This window comes from Octopus bimaculoides, chromosome 1 (assembly GCF_046866305.1).
Source record: "Octopus bimaculoides isolate indiv1 chromosome 1, ASM4686630v1, whole genome shotgun sequence".
Taxonomy (NCBI): Eukaryota; Metazoa; Mollusca; class Cephalopoda; order Octopoda; family Octopodidae; genus Octopus; species Octopus bimaculoides.
This window is the reverse complement of record NC_142928.1, coordinates 202778193-202797449: the sequence shown is the minus strand read 5'-3', so window position 1 is coordinate 202797449 and position 19257 is coordinate 202778193. Positions and strand designations below refer to the sequence as shown.

General features: G+C 39.2%; 1 protein-coding gene across 2 annotated transcripts in view; it reads left to right on the top strand.

Moving 5' to 3' along the window:
• Positions 1-19257, top strand: part of LOC149137958 (protein mono-ADP-ribosyltransferase PARP14-like) — a 405174-nt gene that overhangs the window by 137021 nt on the left and 248896 nt on the right. For both annotated transcript variants that reach the window (XM_089340089.1, XM_089340037.1), the window contains exons 2-3: positions 7602-9051; positions 18278-18414. In XM_089340089.1, the coding sequence (XP_089196215.1) occupies positions 8079-9051; positions 18278-18414 (1110 nt within the window). In that variant the 5' untranslated portion in view covers positions 7602-8078. The remainder of the gene's footprint in view (positions 1-7601; positions 9052-18277; positions 18415-19257) is intronic.

Here is a 19257-nt window from a genome sequence, read left to right as displayed (position 1 = left end):
TGCCAAACTTTGAAACCAAAATTCCAGTGGTGTTTATGGTCAATAAAATAAGTACCAGTGGAGCACTGGAGTCGATGTAATTGACTTTGCCACTCTTCTGAAATTGCTGGCATTGTGCCACAATTTAAAACCAAAATTCCAATGATGTTTATGGTCAATAAAATAAGTACCAGTTGAGCACTGGGGTCGATGTGATTCACTTTGCCACTCTTCTGAAATTGCTGGCCTTGTGCCAAACTTTGAAACCAGAATTCCAGTGGTGTTTATGGTCAATAAAATAAGTACCAGTTGAGCACTGGGATTGATGTAATTGACTTTGCCACTCTCCTGAAATTGCTGGCCTTGTGTCAAAATTTGAAACCAGAATACCAGTGATGTGTATGGTCAATAAAATAAGTATCAGTTGAGGACTGGGATCGATGTAATTGACTTTGCCACTCTAATGAAATTGCTGGCCTTGTGCCAAAATTTGAAACCAGAATTCCAGTGATGTTTATGGTCAATAAAATAAGTACCAGTTGAGCACTGGGGTCAATGTAATTGACTTTGCTACTCTCCTGAAATTGCTGGCCTTGTGCCAAAATTTGAAACCAGAATTCCAGTGATGTTTATGGTCAATAAAATAAGTACCAGTTGAGCACTGGAGTCGATGTAATTGACTTTGCCACTCTCCTGAAATTGCTGGCATTGTGTCAAAATTTGAAACCAGAATTCCAGTGATGTGTATGGTCAATAAAATAAGTACCAGTTGAGCACTGGGATCGATGTAATTGACTTTGACACTCTTCTGAAATTGCTGGCCTTGTGCCAAAATTTGAAACCAGAATTCCAGTGATGTTTATGGTCAATAAAATAAGTACCAGTTGAGCACTGGCGTCGATGTAATTGACTTTGCCACTCTCCTGAAATTGCTGGCCTTTTGTCAAAATTTGAAACCAAAATTCCAGTGATGTTTATGGTCAATTAAATAAGTACCAGTTGAGCACTGGCGTCGATGTAATTGACTTTGCCACTCTCCTGAAATTGCTGGCCTTGTGTCAAAATTTGAAACCAAAATTCCAGTGATGTTTATGGTGAATAAAATAAGTACCAGTTGAGCACTGGGATCGATGTAATTGACTTTGCCAATCTTCTGAAATTGCTGGCCTTGTGCCACAATTTGAAACCAGAATTCTAGTGATGTTTATGGTCAATAAAATAAGTACCAGTTGAGCACTGGGATCGATGTAATTGACTTTGCCACTCTTCTGAAATTGCTGGCCTTGTGCCACAATTTGAAACCAGAATTCCAGTGATGTGTATGGTCAATAAAATAAGTACCAGTTGAGCACTGGGATCGATGTAATTGACTTTGCCACTCTTCTGAAATTGCTGGCCTTGTGCCAAACTTTGAAACCAGAATTCCAGTGGTGTTTATGGTCAATAAAATAAGTACCAGTTGAGCACTGGGATCGATGTAATTGACTTTGCCACTCTTCTGAAATTGCTGGCATTGTGCCACAATTTAAAACCAAAATTCCAGTGATGTTTATGGTCAATAAAATAAGTACCAGTTGAGCACTGGTGTCGAAGTAATTGACTTTGCCACTCTCCTGAAAATGCTGGCCTTGTGCCAAAGTTTGAAACCAGAATTCCAGTGGTGTTTATGGTCAATAAAATAAGTACCAGTTGAGCACTGGGGTCGATGTAATTGACTTTACCACTCTTCTGAAATTGCTGGCGTTGTGCCAAAATTTGAAACCAGAATTCCAGTGATGTTTATGGTCAATAAAATAAGTACCAGTTGAGCACTGGGGTCGATGTAATTGACTTTGCCACTCTTCTGTAATTGCTGGCCTTGTGCCAAACTTTGAAACCAAAATTCCAGTGGTGTTTATGGTCAATAAAATAAGTACCAGTTGAGCACTGGAGTCGATGTAATTGACTTTGCCACTCTTCTGAAATTGCTGGCATTGTGCCACAATTTAAAACCAAAATTCCAATGATGTTTATGGTCAATAAAATAAGTACCAGTTGGGCACTGGGATCGATGTAATTGACTTTGCCACTCTCCTCAAATTGCTGGCCTTGTGCCAAATTTTGAAACCAAAATTCCAGTGGTGTTTATGGTCAATAAAATAAGTACCAGTTGAGCACTGGGGTCGATGTGATTCACTTTGCCACTCTTCTGAAATTGCTGGCCTTGTGCCAAACTTTGAAACCAGAATTCCAGTGGTGTTTATGGTCAATAAAATAAGTACCAGTTGAGCACTGGGATTGATGTAATTGACTTTGCCACTCTCCTGAAATTGCTGGCCTTGTGTCAAAATTTGAAACCAGAATACCAGTGATGTGTATGGTCAATAAAATAAGTATCAGTTGAGGACTGGGATCGATGTAATTGACTTTGCCACTCTAATGAAATTGCTGGCCTTGTGCCAAAATTTGAAACCAGAATTCCATTGATGTTTATGGTCAATAAAATAAGTACCAGTTGAGCACTGGGGTCAATGTAATTGACTTTGCTACTCTCCTGAAATTGCTGGCCTTGTGCCAAAATTTGAAACCAGAATTCCAGTGATGTTTATGGTCAATAAAATAAGTACCAGTTGAGCACTGGAGTCGATGTAATTGACTTTGCCACTCTCCTGAAATTGCTGGCATTGTGTCAAAATTTGAAACCAGAATTCCAGTGATGTGTATGGTCAATAAAATAAGTACCAGTTGAGCACTGGGATCGATGTAATTGACTTTGCCACTCTTCTGGAATTGCTGGCCTTGTGCCAAAATTTGAAACCAGAATTCCAGTGATGTTTATGGTCAATAAAATAAGTACCAGTTGAGCACTGGCGTCGATGTAATTGACTTTGCCACTCTACTGAAATTGCTGGCCTTTTGTCAAAATTTGAAACCAAAATTCCAGTGATGTTTATGGTCAATAAAATAAGTACCAGTTGAGCACTGGCGTCGATGTAATTGACTTTGCCACTCTCCTGAAATTGCTGGCCTTGTGTCAAAATTTGAAACCAAAATTCCAGTGATGTGTATGGTCAATAAAATAAGTACCAGTTGAGCACTGGGGTCAATGTAATTGACTTTGCCACTTTCCTGAAATTGCTGGCCTTGTGCCAAAATTTGAAACCAGAATTCCAGTGATGTTTATGGTGAATAAAATAAGTACCAGTTGAGCACTGGGATCGATGTAATTGACTTTGCCAATCTTCTGAAATTGCTGGCCTTGTGCCACAATTTGAAACCAGAATTCTAGTGATGTTTATGGTCAATAAAATAAGTACCAGTTGAGCACTGGGATCGATGTAATTGACTTTGCCACTCTTCTGAAATTGCTGGCCTTGTGCCACAATTTGAAACCAGAATTCCAGTGATGTGTATGGTCAATAAAATAAGTACCAGTTGAGCACTGGGATCGATGTAATTGACTTTGCCACTCTTCTGAAATTGCTGGCCTTGTGCCAAAATTTGAAACCAGAATTCTAGTGATGTTTATGGTCAATAAAATAAGTACCAGTTGAGCACTGGCGTCGATGTAATTGACTTTGCCACTCTTCTGAAATTGCTGGCCTTATGCCAAACTTTGAAACCAGAATTCCAGTGATGTTTATGGTCAATAAAATAAGTACCAGTGGAGCACTGGCGTCGATGTAATTGACTTTGCCACTCTCGTGAAATTGCTGGCCTTGTGCCAAATTTTGAAACCAGAATTCCAGTGATGTTTATGGTCAATAAAATAAGTACCAGTTGAGCACTGGGATCGATGTAATTGACTTTGCCACTCTCCTGAAATTGCTGGCCTTGTGCCAAAATTTGAAACCAGAATATCAGTGATGTTTATGGTCAATAAAATAAGTACCAGTTGAGCACTGGGATCGATGTAATTGACTTTGCCACTTTCCTGAAATTGCTGGCCTTGTGCCAATATTTGAAACCAGAATTCCAGTGATGTTAATGGTCAATAAAATAAGTACCAGTTGAGCACTGGGATCGATGTAATTGACTTTGCCACTCTCCTGAAATTGCTGGCCTTGTGCCAAATTTTGAAACCAGAATTCCAGTGGTGTTTATGGTCAATAAAATAAGTCCCAGTTGAGCACTGGGATCGATGTAATTGACTTTGCCACTCTTCTGAAATTGCTGGCATTGTGCCACAATTTACAACCAAAATTCCAATGATGTTTATGGTCAATAAAATAAGTACCAGTTGGGCACTGGGATCGATGTAATTGACTTTGCCATTCTCCTGAAATTGCTTGCCTTGTGTCAAAATTTGAAACCAGAATTCCAGTGATGTGTATGGTCAATAAAATAAGTACCAGTTGAGCACTGGAGTCGATGTAATTGACTTTGCCACTCTCCTGAAATTGCTGGCCTTTTGTCAAAATTTGAAACCAAAATTCCAGTGATGTTTATGGTCAATAAAATAAGTACCAGTTGAGCACTGGCGTCGATGTAATTGACTTTGCCACTCTCCTGAAATTGCTGGCCTTGTGTCAAAATTTGAAACCAAAATTCCAGTGATGTGTATGGTCAATAAAATAAGTACCAGTTGAGCACTGGGATCGATGTAATTGACTTTGCCACTCTTCTGAAATTGTTGGCCTTGTGCCAAAATTTGAAACCAGAATTCCAGTGATGTTTATGGTCAATAAAATAAGTACCAGTTGAGCACTGGGGTCGATGTAATTGACTTTGCCACTCTCCTGAAATTGCTGGCCTTGTGTCAAAATTTGAAACCAGAATACCAGTGATGTGTATGGTCAATAAAATAAGTATCAGTTGAGGACTGGGATCGATGTAATTGACTTTGCCACTCTAATGAAATTGCTGGCCTTGTGCCAAAATTTGAAACCAGAATTCCATTGATGTTTATGGTCAATAAAATAAGTACCAGTTGAGCACTGGGGTCAATGTAATTGACTTTGCTACTCTCCTGAAATTGCTGGCCTTGTGCCAAAATTTGAAACCAGAATTCCAGTGATGTTTATGGTCAATAAAATAAGTACCAGTTGAGCACTGGAGTCGATGTAATTGACTTTGCCACTCTCCTGAAATTGCTGGCATTGTGTCAAAATTTGAAACCAGAATTCCAGTGATGTGTATGGTCAATAAAATAAGTACCAGTTGAGCACTGGGATCGATGTAATTGACTTTGCCACTCTTCTGGAATTGCTGGCCTTGTGCCAAAATTTGAAACCAGAATTCCAGTGATGTTTATGGTCAATAAAATAAGTACCAGTTGAGCACTGGCGTCGATGTAATTGACTTTGCCACTCTACTGAAATTGCTGGCCTTTTGTCAAAATTTGAAACCAAAATTCCAGTGATGTTTATGGTCAATAAAATAAGTACCAGTTGAGCACTGGCGTCGATGTAATTGACTTTGCCACTCTCCTGAAATTGCTGGCCTTGTGTCAAAATTTGAAACCAAAATTCCAGTGATGTGTATGGTCAATAAAATAAGTACCAGTTGAGCACTGGGGTCAATGTAATTGACTTTGCCACTTTCCTGAAATTGCTGGCCTTGTGCCAAAATTTGAAACCAGAATTCCAGTGATGTTTATGGTGAATAAAATAAGTACCAGTTGAGCACTGGGATCGATGTAATTGACTTTGCCAATCTTCTGAAATTGCTGGCCTTGTGCCACAATTTGAAACCAGAATTCTAGTGATGTTTATGGTCAATAAAATAAGTACCAGTTGAGCACTGGGATCGATGTAATTGACTTTGCCACTCTTCTGAAATTGCTGGCCTTGTGCCACAATTTGAAACCAGAATTCCAGTGATGTGTATGGTCAATAAAATAAGTACCAGTTGAGCACTGGGATCGATGTAATTGACTTTGCCACTCTTCTGAAATTGCTGGCCTTGTGCCAAAATTTGAAACCAGAATTCTAGTGATGTTTATGGTCAATAAAATAAGTACCTGTTGAGCACTGGCGTCGATGTAATTGACTTTGCCACTCTTCTGAAATTGCTGGCCTTATGCCAAACTTTGAAACCAGAATTCCAGTGATGTTTATGGTCAATAAAATAAGTACCAGTGGAGCACTGGCGTCGATGTAATTGACTTTGCCACTCTCGTGAAATTGCTGGCCTTGTGCCAAATTTTGAAACCAGAATTCCAGTGATGTTTATGGTCAATAAAATAAGTACCAGTTGAGCACTGGGATCGATGTAATTGACTTTGCCACTCTCCTGAAATTGCTGGCCTTGTGCCAAAATTTGAAACCAGAATATCAGTGATGTTTATGGTCAATAAAATAAGTACCAGTTGAGCACTGGGATCGATGTAATTGACTTTGCCACTTTCCTGAAATTGCTGGCCTTGTGCCAATATTTGAAACCAGAATTCCAGTGATGTTAATGGTCAATAAAATAAGTACCAGTTGAGCACTGGGATCGATGTAATTGACTTTGCCACTCTCCTGAAATTGCTGGCCTTGTGCCAAATTTTGAAACCAGAATTCCAGTGGTGTTTATGGTCAATAAAATAAGTCCCAGTTGAGCACTGGGATCGATGTAATTGACTTTGCCACTCTTCTGAAATTGCTGGCATTGTGCCACAATTTACAACCAAAATTCCAATGATGTTTATGGTCAATAAAATAAGTACCAGTTGGGCACTGGGATCGATGTAATTGACTTTGCCATTCTCCTGAAATTGCTTGCCTTGTGTCAAAATTTGAAACCAGAATTCCAGTGATGTGTATGGTCAATAAAATAAGTACCAGTTGAGCACTGGAGTCGATGTAATTGACTTTGCCACTCTCCTGAAATTGCTGGCCTTTTGTCAAAATTTGAAACCAAAATTCCAGTGATGTTTATGGTCAATAAAATAAGTACCAGTTGAGCACTGGCGTCGATGTAATTGACTTTGCCACTCTCCTGAAATTGCTGGCCTTGTGTCAAAATTTGAAACCAAAATTCCAGTGATGTGTATGGTCAATAAAATAAGTACCAGTTGAGCACTGGGATCGATGTAATTGACTTTGCCACTCTTCTGAAATTGTTGGCCTTGTGCCAAAATTTGAAACCAGAATTCCAGTGATGTTTATGGTCAATAAAATAAGTACCAGTTGAGCACTGGGGTCGATGTAATTGACTTTGCCACTCTCCTGAAATTGCTGGCCTTGTGCCACAATTTGAAACCAGAATTCCAGTGATGTGTATGGTCAATAAAATAAGTACCAGTTGAGCACTGGGATCGATGTAATTGACTTTGCCACTCTCCTGAAATTGCTGGCCTTGTGTCAAAATTTGAAACCAAAATTCCAGTGATGTTTATGGTCAATAAAATAAGTACCAGTTGAGCACTGGGGTCGATGTAATTGACTTTGCCACTCTCCTGAAATTGCTGGCCTTGTGTCAAAATTTGAAACCACAATTCCTCTGATGTTTCTTGTATTTATTATAATTAATAGAGATTGTGTTTACTTAGTATCAGTGAAATGTTGATTATATTTTTCTAATTGCTAATGTATTATAATAATTTCATATAACTTTGTCTTCAAATACTTTTCTGTCTTGACCCACTGAACTCCTCAGCTAACCCCTAATCCCCCACCAACGAAATGATTCTATCTTTTTATTTTTTCATAATTTAGTTGTGCTGGATGTTTGTAGAAGACGACATCATCTGGAAGGTGTGAAGTTAAATGTTCAACCATTCCGGGAACCATCTGAAGAAAATACCATTTCAAGACAGCAAGTCCATGACTATTCACCACCTTCCAAGTTCCATCTGAGTTTTTTAAAGGAACATAAAATCATAGTTAATGAAAAGTTAACGAAGTTGGCTGAAGTTCTTTGAGATGATTCCAAGATTGATAAACTGAAATTAAATTATTCTAAAGGAAATTTGGAGAAAATTGAACGGGTCTTTGAAAGATTTATTAAATTCCATTCCTGTTGAAATTATTGATGTTCCAACCGATATTTTTGAAGACATTGTTAAAGCATTTAAGAGTCAAGCTGACCAGAGGAATTTTTATTTTGATAACCAAAATTGCCAAGCTAATATTTTGGGATTTAATAAAAGTAATGTGATTAAATTGAAAAACAGACTTTTGGATCATTTTTGAATGATATGTGAGGATTATTTAGATATTCATGAAAGATGTATTCTATCCGGTCTCAGATTTTTTGAGCAGGCACAAAGACAATCTAAAGATCTAAAAGTCAGAATTCATGGTAACAAAGTTATTTTTGAAGGCCAGTCTTCTGAAATAACTAATTGTCAAAAGGATATGAATAAAATACTCCAGGCAGTTGTAAGATCTAAACTGTGTTTACCTTTAAATGCTGGAATGATCATAAATAAAAAACCAGTGAAAGAATATCTTGATGAAAAACTGAGAGACAATAATTGTATTGGTTCCTGGGAACCAGGTGATGGTGATTCAGTATTACTTTATGCAAGTGATAAAAGACATCTTTCAGATTTGGAAGAAATTATGAAACAAACTTTTGTTGCCAATACATTGGATTTTGTAGACAAAATTAAGGGTACTCCAAATCATGGAAAGTGGTTGACATTTGTTGAAAGTCTAAAAAAAGAGTTTCCAGATTTCTGTTTTATTGGGGAAGATTCTATTGTTGCTGTTGATGAAGTAATTAATGATATAAATAGCAAAATTGATAACTTTGAGCAATCTTTAACTTACGAATCTTATATATCGATGAATCATGCACATTTCCTCTTTCTTAAAGAGTTCAATGAACAGGAAATCAATGACTATGGTGAGAAAAATAAAATGAAGAATGTGTGTCTCAAAGATGATAAGTTACACGTGGAAGGAACACAAGAGCAAATTAGGAAAATGGAAACATTTATAGAAAATCTAAGAAAAGATATCAGCTCAAAAGAAGTAAACTTTGAAATGTTTGGATTTCAAGAATTTCTGGAAAGTGAAGAAGGAAAGAATTTCTTATGTGAAATGCAGAGTCTATCTGAGAGTATAATATCATTAAATTCAGATTTAGGAAGTGAAACAGATGTTGCAAATGACAGACTGGAACACATGGGAGGAATTGCAGCAGCCATTGTGCGGAAAGGTTAGTCATACCATTTTTTATAGTTTAATGTTTCTTTTTAGATCCATGTGTGGTTGAGAAGCTTACTTCCTGACCATGTGGTTTCAGGTTCAATCCTACTCATAGCATTTTGGAGTGGATTTGGTTGATAGAAACTGAAAGAAGCTCATTGTGTATGTATATACATATACATAAATATACATACATATATATAGGGTTGGAATTGACAGAAAAACAAAAGATGAAGACAGGTGTATAAACAACAAACAGGTGTATTAGTTTAATGCTTGGGAAGGTAAGAAAAGCTTTTATGTTTTGAGCCAATGCTTTTCAACAGAAAGGAACAGAGAGAGTATTAAAAAAAGCTTTAGGGTTAACGGTGAATCATAGCAGCTGGCTGGACAGAAGTAGTTAGACAGGAGAGCTAGGAAGAAGGGGGGATAATAAAGTATTGGTGATCCCAAAACGAAGGTGCGCGTGTACGTGAGAGTGTGTGTATGCATTTGGATAGGGACTGGTGACCTTGACGTGTGGATGTGTGCATATGTAAGTGTGTGCGTCCGCAATGTGTGGGTGCTGGGAAGTGGTCAGTGCTAAATGTGTGCGGGGTGGTATGATGTGGTGTGGGGATGTAAGGGTGGGGTGTAGGTTTTGGGTGAGGATATGGGGGTGGGGTGGGTGGGTGTATGGGGGTGGGGTGGATTGAGGGGGTACCAATGAAGGGAGAAGATGGATAGTAGTGAAGTGAGCAAGTAGGTGTCAGGGCAAGATAGGAGAGGTTGGTAGGAGTGAAGCGAGGATGTAGGTGTGAGATGAAGAAAGGAAAGAGGAAGGGAGTTAAATGAAGAGGGGAGGGGAGTTAAGCCCATGTGGTTCAAAGGAGCGAAGAGAGTAGATTAATTACTGTTCATGGCAAAGGTGGGACTCTGGTTGACCCCTGTGCAAAGACAGTCCAAACACAGTCAGGTGTTGTAATGAATGACTAGCAGAGCAGAAATGGCATGAGACCAGGGTGTCATTGCTGATTCTAATGTCTTGGAGGTATTCTGTTAACCAGTCAACCAAATGGCATCCCATTTGATCAATGTACAGAGAAGGACAGAGAGAGCAGGAGATGCAGTAAATGACGTTGCTAGAAGTGCATGTAGAAGAGTCAGTGATATGATAGGGACGATGATGGATGCCGGAAGAATGGTGGTGTTGGAGAAGTAGGGGCAAGTGCGACAGCGTGGGCAGGAGCAGGGGAACAAGTCAGGCTGGGAGGTGGGGTTAGGGAAGAAACTGTGGACCAGGTCATGTAGGTTGTGGGCTTGTTTGAAGGAGGGGAGGGGTAGGTTTGGGAAGATGTGCAGAGTGGAGGGGTTGGACTGGAGTTGCCGGAAGGCTCTGAGAATGGTGCATTGGAGAGGCAGGATGGAGGGGTGGTAGCTGAGGGGAAACGGGCAACAGGTAATGCCAGGGCAGGTGTGGGGAAAGAGAGCAGATGCACAGTCCACAGAATATGCTTTGGCAAGGGTGGTGTGGATAGTGGTGAGGGGATGTCCACAAAGGATGAAGTAGCAATCCATGAGTTGAGACTGAGTCTCAAAGTCATGGTTGTCACTGCAGAGCCTGCGCAGACGGAGGAATTGGGAATAGGGGATGGAGAGCTTGGTGTATTTAGGGTGGGAGGAGGAAAAGTTGATAGTTGGTGTGTTTGTAGTGGATGGAGGTGGTGAGAATGGAGTGGTGATTGTTGTGGAGAAAGGCAACCGAAGTATTGGAAATGGTGCAGAAGAATTCGAAGGCAGGATGGAATGATTGAACAAAAGAGAGGGAGGAGTCTAGTTGTTCCAAGGAGAGTGACGTCACACAGATACAGTCATCAATGTAACGACCTTATAGTTCGGGAGTGGAACCAGTGAATCTTGAAAATATTTGGGCCTCAGCATAGCCAACAAACAGGTTCGCATAATTGGGGCCAACTCTCATTCCCATGGCCACGCTCGAGACTGTTGGTAAAATTTCCCCATGAACAAGAAGCAGTTGAGGGAGAGAACAAGTTTGGCCAGACGAAGAAGTGTAGACATATCAGGTTGGGCGTTAGGTCGAAGGTCTAGGTAATGTTTAAGGACAAGAAGTCTTCATGTTATGGGATCACTGTATAAAGACTCTTATACATACATACACACATACATACATACATACATACATATATGCATGCATGCCTGCCTATTTGCAAAGAATTTCTTCAAAAAAAAATTATTTTTGTGGTATATGTTATGCGAACAGGCACCAGTTTTGCACTATTATTGATTGATGGTTCTGGTTATTGTTCATGTGCTTATGTACTTATGTTTGTGATTGGTTAGTTTGACCATTCTTAGTACTTTTCATTTCCAAAAATCCAGTTGTCTCTATGGAGACTTCATTCTTTTTTGATATAGGAGAAATAATTAATCATTCGACGAAAACAGAATACACATAGAATATTCACTCTTTAATCATTGTGCAGTCATATTAAGTTCATCTTTTTTGCCTACATGATGTTTCAGTCATTTGTTAGTGTGCATACTTGCACTTTAAAGTGCATTATGATGTAATGAATAACTAATGGCCTCTTCTGGGCATTTTAACTGCTATTTTTCATTTCTCTCGAACAGAGAGTTATAACTGAATGGCAAAACCTTTGGTCCATAGTCGATACTCTTCTAAAAATAGCTCAAAGTATTTGTATTCACTCTCACAAACATGATGACAAAAACAGTGTTGCATTTTAAACTTGAGAAAAGCCTTGCTTTATAAATATTTTTTGCAGTTCATTTCATTTCTTCATATATCTAGTTTATATCATGGATACCCAATTTATTGGTATCATATTTTTTTATCCCCATAATATCTATTTAACATTTTATTATATTAACCTTAAGTTTTCAGGCAAAGGTGAAGGTTGTGTACACCACCCATTTCAGGTGATATTTTTTTCTTTTTCGGATTTCTATGTTTTTGATATAGAAAAATATGGTTTCGCCCAAAATTTATGTTTTCAAAATTTTAATTTCCCCCACTCCACCCCATCCCAACATTTTTCAAATTGTTTTAATCCATGTAGAAAAATACAGAGATTACAAATCTGGGAATTTTTTTAAAATTTTTATTTTTCTTCAAGAAACACTGAAGGCCACCACACACCCACCCATCACCTCCCTGCTTTCAAAAAACTAAAAACTCAGAATGTTTCACTTTCATCTCATGTTTCACACATGCATAGAATTTTAGCTGATGTCAAAAATATCAGACCACTACAAAAAAACCCAACATACTAGAAACAATGGCTAAATTACATTATTTCTGGAAAAACATACCTGCTTTCTAAAAAGCAAGTGTTGCTTTAAAAACATTTTTTTTTTAATTCTTAAAGATTCGTAATCTCTGTATTTTTGTACATGTATTACAGAAAAAATTTTGAAAAAAGTTAAAAATTAAAAAAAATTAAGGAGGGAAGAGGGAAATTAAAATTATGAAAATGTGTTTTTTGAGCAAAATTCTAATTTCCTATATCAAAAGCAAAAATCCAAAGAAACTTTAGAAAAAGAAAGGTGGGGCACAAATTATCCAATAAAACCCATTCTTTAAATATCTTCTCGCTCAGGGTCACTCTCATTCCAAAAAAAAAACAAGGGTCTATTTTGTTAGAAATAAAGAGAGCGTGCATATCATGTCATTCTTTCAGTTTTTCTTTCAAAGAAGGATCTCATTGAAATGAGAAACACTGGAAACGGTAATAATTTAAAGATATTTTAGAGATAATTTATTTTAATAACATAATTTTCTGTGAGTAAATTTTTATAACATAATTTTCTGTTAGTTCTCTTATACAAACACACAAGCCTTGATACTGAAAAGTTTTGGAATTAGGGAGGTGGGGTAACATATAAAAAAAAAATTTTTTTGGGATAATCATATTAATTCCATTGTGAAATCCAAGAATTAAAATTTTTCCTTCATAACTTTCAGAAAAATGGATATATATTAATGAGATTTTATAGAAATACCTTTCAAATGGTATAGATTATTATGATCATAAAGAAATTTATGGGGAAATGTTTACCAAAAAGTATTTTGGGAAAATTCACACGATCCAATTTTTCCCCTCCTAACTTTCAGGAAAATGGGTATCTTTAAATGAAAGTTTATACAAATTTCTTTCAACCGGCATAGATTATGATTATAAAGAAATTTGCGAGAAAATTTTTTCCAGGGGGTAGGGAGAGGAGTTTTAAAAAAACAGAGCTTCAGATCAGGAAGTCAACATAAGTTAATTTTTTTACTCTCTCCATCCTACCTCCGGACCGATTCTGGCCGATTTTTTGCACTTAAAAACTATGGGAGGAGCCATTTTTGTAAAAAAAAAAAGTGTGATTTAAGGGAGATTTGGCTGTCATTTCTCGCACATCCCAGACAACCTACTTGTTTCTTTCTCTCTCTCACTTGCATTTATGGTTTTCAATATTTTTCTCCCCATGAATACATTTATGCTATGAAAAAATATCTGAAAATTTTTTTTTTCAACCCCACTCCCCACCACTAATTGTTTCTGTTTATAATTTAAAATACTGGAGAGCCTGAGATTATTTCTGCCATTTATCCACAGTGATTTTAAAAAAATAGGTATAATAATAATAATGAAATTATTGATACAGTGCTCAGGTGCACTACAATTTGTCATAAGTGCGTATAAAGCATGTGCAGTATTGTACAAATGCCTGGAAAGTGAACAGTGTATGAGTCAGAAACATGCTTGTGCGTGTATGGAGGGGAGAAAATCAGGTGTAGTGTTGGCGAATCTCAGGAAGCATGGAAGTTTTGAAGGACGCAGTGCTCCGACAACTAACAACTGATGCCAGCAGTTTGTTCCATACTTCAGCAACTCTTAGCATGAAAAAATGTATCCGAAAGTCATGGAAGCTGTGCTGTTTTTTGTAAACATGTCCACGGGTGTTAGACAGGTGGAATTTGAAAAGGTGCTCAGAGTTATTGTTAGTAAGATGGTTAATAATTTTATGGGCGTCTGCCAAGTCAGCTGCCAGACGTTGGAGTTTCAATGTATCCATACCCAGGGAAGTAAGGCGTTCAGAGTATGGCAAATGCCTGACGGAGGGTATTCGCTTGGTTGCACGTCACTGAACGGTTTCCAGATGATTAATATCCTGGGCAAGATAGGGTTTCCAGACTGGTGATGCAAATTCCAGGTGAGGCCGCACCATAGCTATATAAAGCCTCAGATAGATAGCAGGAGAGCGGCTCACAAAGGACTTGGTAAGTGATGCCAAGACACCCTCAGCCTTCTTGGCAATTTTAGCAATGTGTTTTGTCCAACGCAAATCCCTGTCGGCAATAATGCCCAGGCCACGTTCACAAGAAGACTTTTTGAGATCAGTGTTGTGGAGGGAGTAAGTAGACGCTGGGTTTTTCCTCTCAACTGCATGGTGGTACATTTGTCCACAGTCAGCTTGAGTTGCCAGTCCATGATCCATTGCTGCATTGTGTCCAGATCTGATTGCAATAAAGATCTATAGTGTACAGGATCTGTCCTCTTTATTTCGAGGTACAGCTTGATGTCATCTGCATATTTCAGCATTGTGGCATTCTTTAAGTTAGCATTTATGTCATTAATATATGCAACAAATAAAAGGGAGCCAAGAACAGATACTTGTGGTACACCAGATGTCATCTCATAGGGTGAAGAGTGCTGTCCTAGAACTATGACAACCTCTTTTTGGCCGATAATGAAGGACTTCAACCAGTTACAGAGATCATCTCTTACACCCATTGCAGAGAGTCTCACCATAAGTCTTTTGTGTAGCACAGAATTAAAAGCCTTAGCAAAGTCCAGGTAAACAACCTCCACCCAAGAGCCGCCATCAGTGATTCGAGTAATGTCCTCAAGAAACTTGATGAGTTGATTACAGCAGCTGGAGTTAGGAATAAATCCAAATTGTGACAGCTGGATGAGGCTGTGAGACTTCCAGAAGTTCTAGAGGATTTCTCTGACACAGGATTCCATCAGTTTGGCAATGCAGCTAGTAAGACTGATGGGGCGATAGTTGACAGGCGATGTGCGGTCACCTTTTTTGACCAGAGGGATAACATTGGCAGTTTTCCACTGCTCTGGAGTAACACCCTTGTCAAGACAGAATTGAAAGAATAATGAAAGCTGGTTCAGAAGAAAGTACCCACCATGTTTGAGAAGTGAGACCAGGAGAGGCATAGTTACGTTTAATCTTAAGGTGGCATTGTAGCATTGCTGGTGTAAATTTCATAGTAGTTATCGAGTCTGGTGTCAGAGGTAATGGAGATGGAACATTTTGATTTTCGACAGTAATGATGCCTGCATAGCATCCAGCAATAATTTCTGCACATTCTTTGTGCAGTAATCTGTCAGTAATCTGGTTTGTCAGTAATCTTGTCCGTGTGGGGATTGCGAAGGAGACCGACTGGAGCGTGAGGTCTCTGCTTCGAATGTACATACCTCCAGAACACTTTGCTGTTAGGGTTGGTTGCTATGCGCTGTTCGAATTCAAGCACGGCCTTTTTTGTCACCTGCTTGAGATGGTTGGATGATCTATTGCACTTTTTCCTGTTGATCTCTGATTTGTGCATTTTCTATTCCTGTTCAGCATTATGGCGTTCTTTCCTGGCAAGTCGGACTGCTGCAGTCTCCCAAATTGTACTATTGGGTGGTTTTTTGTGCTTGCATAGTACCGATGCTGCACATGCCGTCCATATTGAATTCAGAATGTTCTGAAGTATAGTGTTCACATCTCCATAGACATAACATTCGAGCCAGTTTGGGTGTTGCAGCGCAGTACAATAAGAGTTCCAGTCTGCTTTATTCCAGTCAAAGCAGGCAGTTTGAAGATGGTTGTGGTTTTTGTTACAACCAATCAAAGACAAGTCAGCCGTGATCATCTTCAGTAGTGACACTAATAATTGTTTCAGGAGAAGTGGTAAATAGCAGATCCAAAGTATTGTTACCCCTTGTGTGGGAGGTAACGACTTGGGAACAATTTGAGTTCAGCACTAGCTCAAGGAAATCATCTGCACTATGCAGCCAACTGAAGGCCCCCCCAGTCAATCTCAGGGAAATTGAAGTCCCTAGCAATATAAACATAAGTGGCTGTTTTCATGGCAGCAACTCTGAGGATATCAAAAAATTGTGTCTTGATGGTAATTTGGAGGGGTGGGGGTAAACAACTCCAAGTAGAAGTGTTGACATGGTCATGTGTATATTGCAGAAAAATACTTCCTGTTGAGATTGGTTCAAATCATCACAAGGAATTGCTAATAGGTTTGAACGAACATAGACTATCACACCCACACCACAGTGATTAATGCGGTCTTTGCAGAACAGGTTGTAGCCGTCTATGCTGAAAACCCCCATCACAGAGTGCAGAATGTGCCCATGTTTCCGTGACTGTGATGAAATCTGGGTCGATACTTTTGACGTAAGAGTCAAAAAGGTGTACCTTGTTGCATAAACTACGGGCATTCAAGGACAACAATTTGTATCTGGATTTCAGATGATGATGATATACAGGGGATGGCTGATTGTTCTTGTTTAGTTTCCCATGGCTTTTGTATTGCTAGTTATTGTGGGTGCAGTATGCTCAGACCAACTGATATCCCTTATCCATGACTCACCAGACTTGACGAATTTCCATATTTGCCCATCGTCGCATAGGCTAAAGCTTTCCCGTGGCACAGAGTTGCGATTTAGGGAAGCTACAGTTCTTAGCTTTGGGCGTACATCAGGCGGTAGGCCAGGGCATGTCCGAAAGGTAATTCTGTTTTCGCACCAAGCCCTATCAGTGGCCGCACCTCAGTAGAGTTTGAAAATGACAGCCAAATCAATCTGGGTTTGGATTCTGGTCGGCCAAGGTGGAAAACACTTTTTGGAGGAACACAGCATAGGCCCTTAGATGTGTTGCCAGTAAATGCCTGTAGATCAACCATGTCTTCTGATACTCCGATGACAATTACTTCATGGGTGGTTGATTCAGTGGCTTCCTTGATGTGTCTAGGTTCAGTAAGAGCTACGGGTAAATTGTTGAGCAAGGCACTCTGATATGATCCCTCATTGTGAGGTTTTGTACAGATGCTGGTTTTGATTCCTGCTATTTCTCGGCTTAAAGCAGAAATCTTTTTTTGAATTTTTGCAACTTCTGTACTGATGGTCGATTTTTGTTGGTGTTGAGAAGTGTCAGGAGAAGAGAGCATCGTTGGCTTTTGTTCTTGCTGATGTTCTTTGGCTGGCAAGGTCAATTTTTGTTGTTGTTGAAGAATGACAGGGGTGGAAGACACGGGTGGCTTTAGTTTTTGTTGTTGTTCTTCATCAACAGAACTGGTATGGAGAGATATAGTAGTCGGTTTTAATTGGTATTCAGCAGCAATGGCAGAGGAAGACGCGGTTGTCGGTTTATATTGTTGCTGTTTAGCAGCATTGGTAGCAAAGGACACACAAGTCAGACACTGAAATGAGCAGTTTGGTAGCTGGACCATTTCCCAGAGTTTATCTATCATAGAAGTATGGTGTCCTTTTTTTTGACCTGGGATCTTTTGAAAGTTTGTGGCACATTGAAAGCAGATCGAAACATGACATTTACTGCATTCAACCTGTCTATTTCTGAAGGAATTTTCGAATTCTGTGCATAGATGACAGATGTGATTTGTCAGGCAATGCTCTATTTTGGGACAGTAACCAGGTTTGTCACAAAGTTCATCCATGGATGACACCATGGCAGTTTTGTTCTGTCTGCCCATCTATACCGTAGTTCAAAAGGTAAACAAATATAAAAAACAAAAACGTGAATATAGCACACTTGTTAGCATGCAGGCTGTTTGTATACATTGCACTTATTATTATTATTACTACTACTACTACTACTACTACTACTACTACTACTACTACTACTACTACTGTTAGGTGGTGAGCTGATACAATCATCAGCAAGTTGGGTGAAACACTTAGCTGCATTTCATCAGTCTGAGTTGCATCTTTTCAGGATCTATAAAATGATTACCAGTTGAAAACTGGAGTTAATATAATCAACTTTTGGTGCCTCTTGAAATTGATGGTCTTGTGCCAAAATTTCCAACCGATATTACTATTTACATGGAATAAAGTGGTTCTTTAAATTCAGAGAAGAACATTTGATTAAAAATCAGAAACAAAACAAAACACATAAAGAATTTTCTTTATTTTCAGAAACTGCATCGTCAAACGCATCTCTTCCTGGTTCACAAGAGGAACCATCCTCTATGATTCCCACAACTAATGTGATATCTGGAGAATATGGTGGCATCGAAATAAACCTAATGATTGATTCAATTTGTAATGCATCTGTGAGTAAATAGATTCATGTAACATATTTATATTTATTTGTTATTTCATTTCCAAAAAAAATTACGATTTATGCATTGTTGTCTCTCAAATATTTAAAATCTACAATTAAGAGCCCTATCTACTCGCTGACGGTAACCCGCCCTCCCACCCCCTCCACCGGAAGTTCATTCCTCTGTCATCCTGTCAACCTCGGCTGTCTCCCGGAACCCATCTAGTGGCGTTGGCCATCCTCTCCCCTACCTTTGGGTAGCGCATTAAGTTTGAGAAATGTTTGCAGGTTGTAGGTACTGTTTTGCTTATGAATTCTTCCAATTGCAAGTTTTCTTTTCAGGTACACGACACTGCTTTTCCCCTTCCCAGGCTACAGGCCCACACCCCCAACACCCATACTGTTAGGATTGGCACTCTCAACGTCGGCACGCTGAAAGGTAGATCCGGTGAAATTGTTGAGATGCTTGAACGGAGACGCGTAGATATGTGCTGCATCCAGGAAGTAAGATGGAGAGGAGGTTCTGCGAGGTTCCTCACAGGCAAAGAACACAGGTACAAGATTTTCTGGGCAGGGAACACTGACGGGGTCGGGGGCGTAGGAATACTTCTAGCGGAGAAATGGGTGGATAAGGTAATCGAGGTCGTTAGAGTAAGTGACAGAGTACTTAAGATCAGACTAGTGCTTCATCATAGATTAGCTACTGTCATCTCAGCCTATGCACCTCAACCGGGGCTACCAGATGGTCTGAAAGACCAATTCTATGACACCCTCTTGCAAACTACCTCGTCGACGAGTGACAGGGACCTTCTCTTTGTGGCTGGAGACTTCAACGGTCATGTCGGACGTCGTG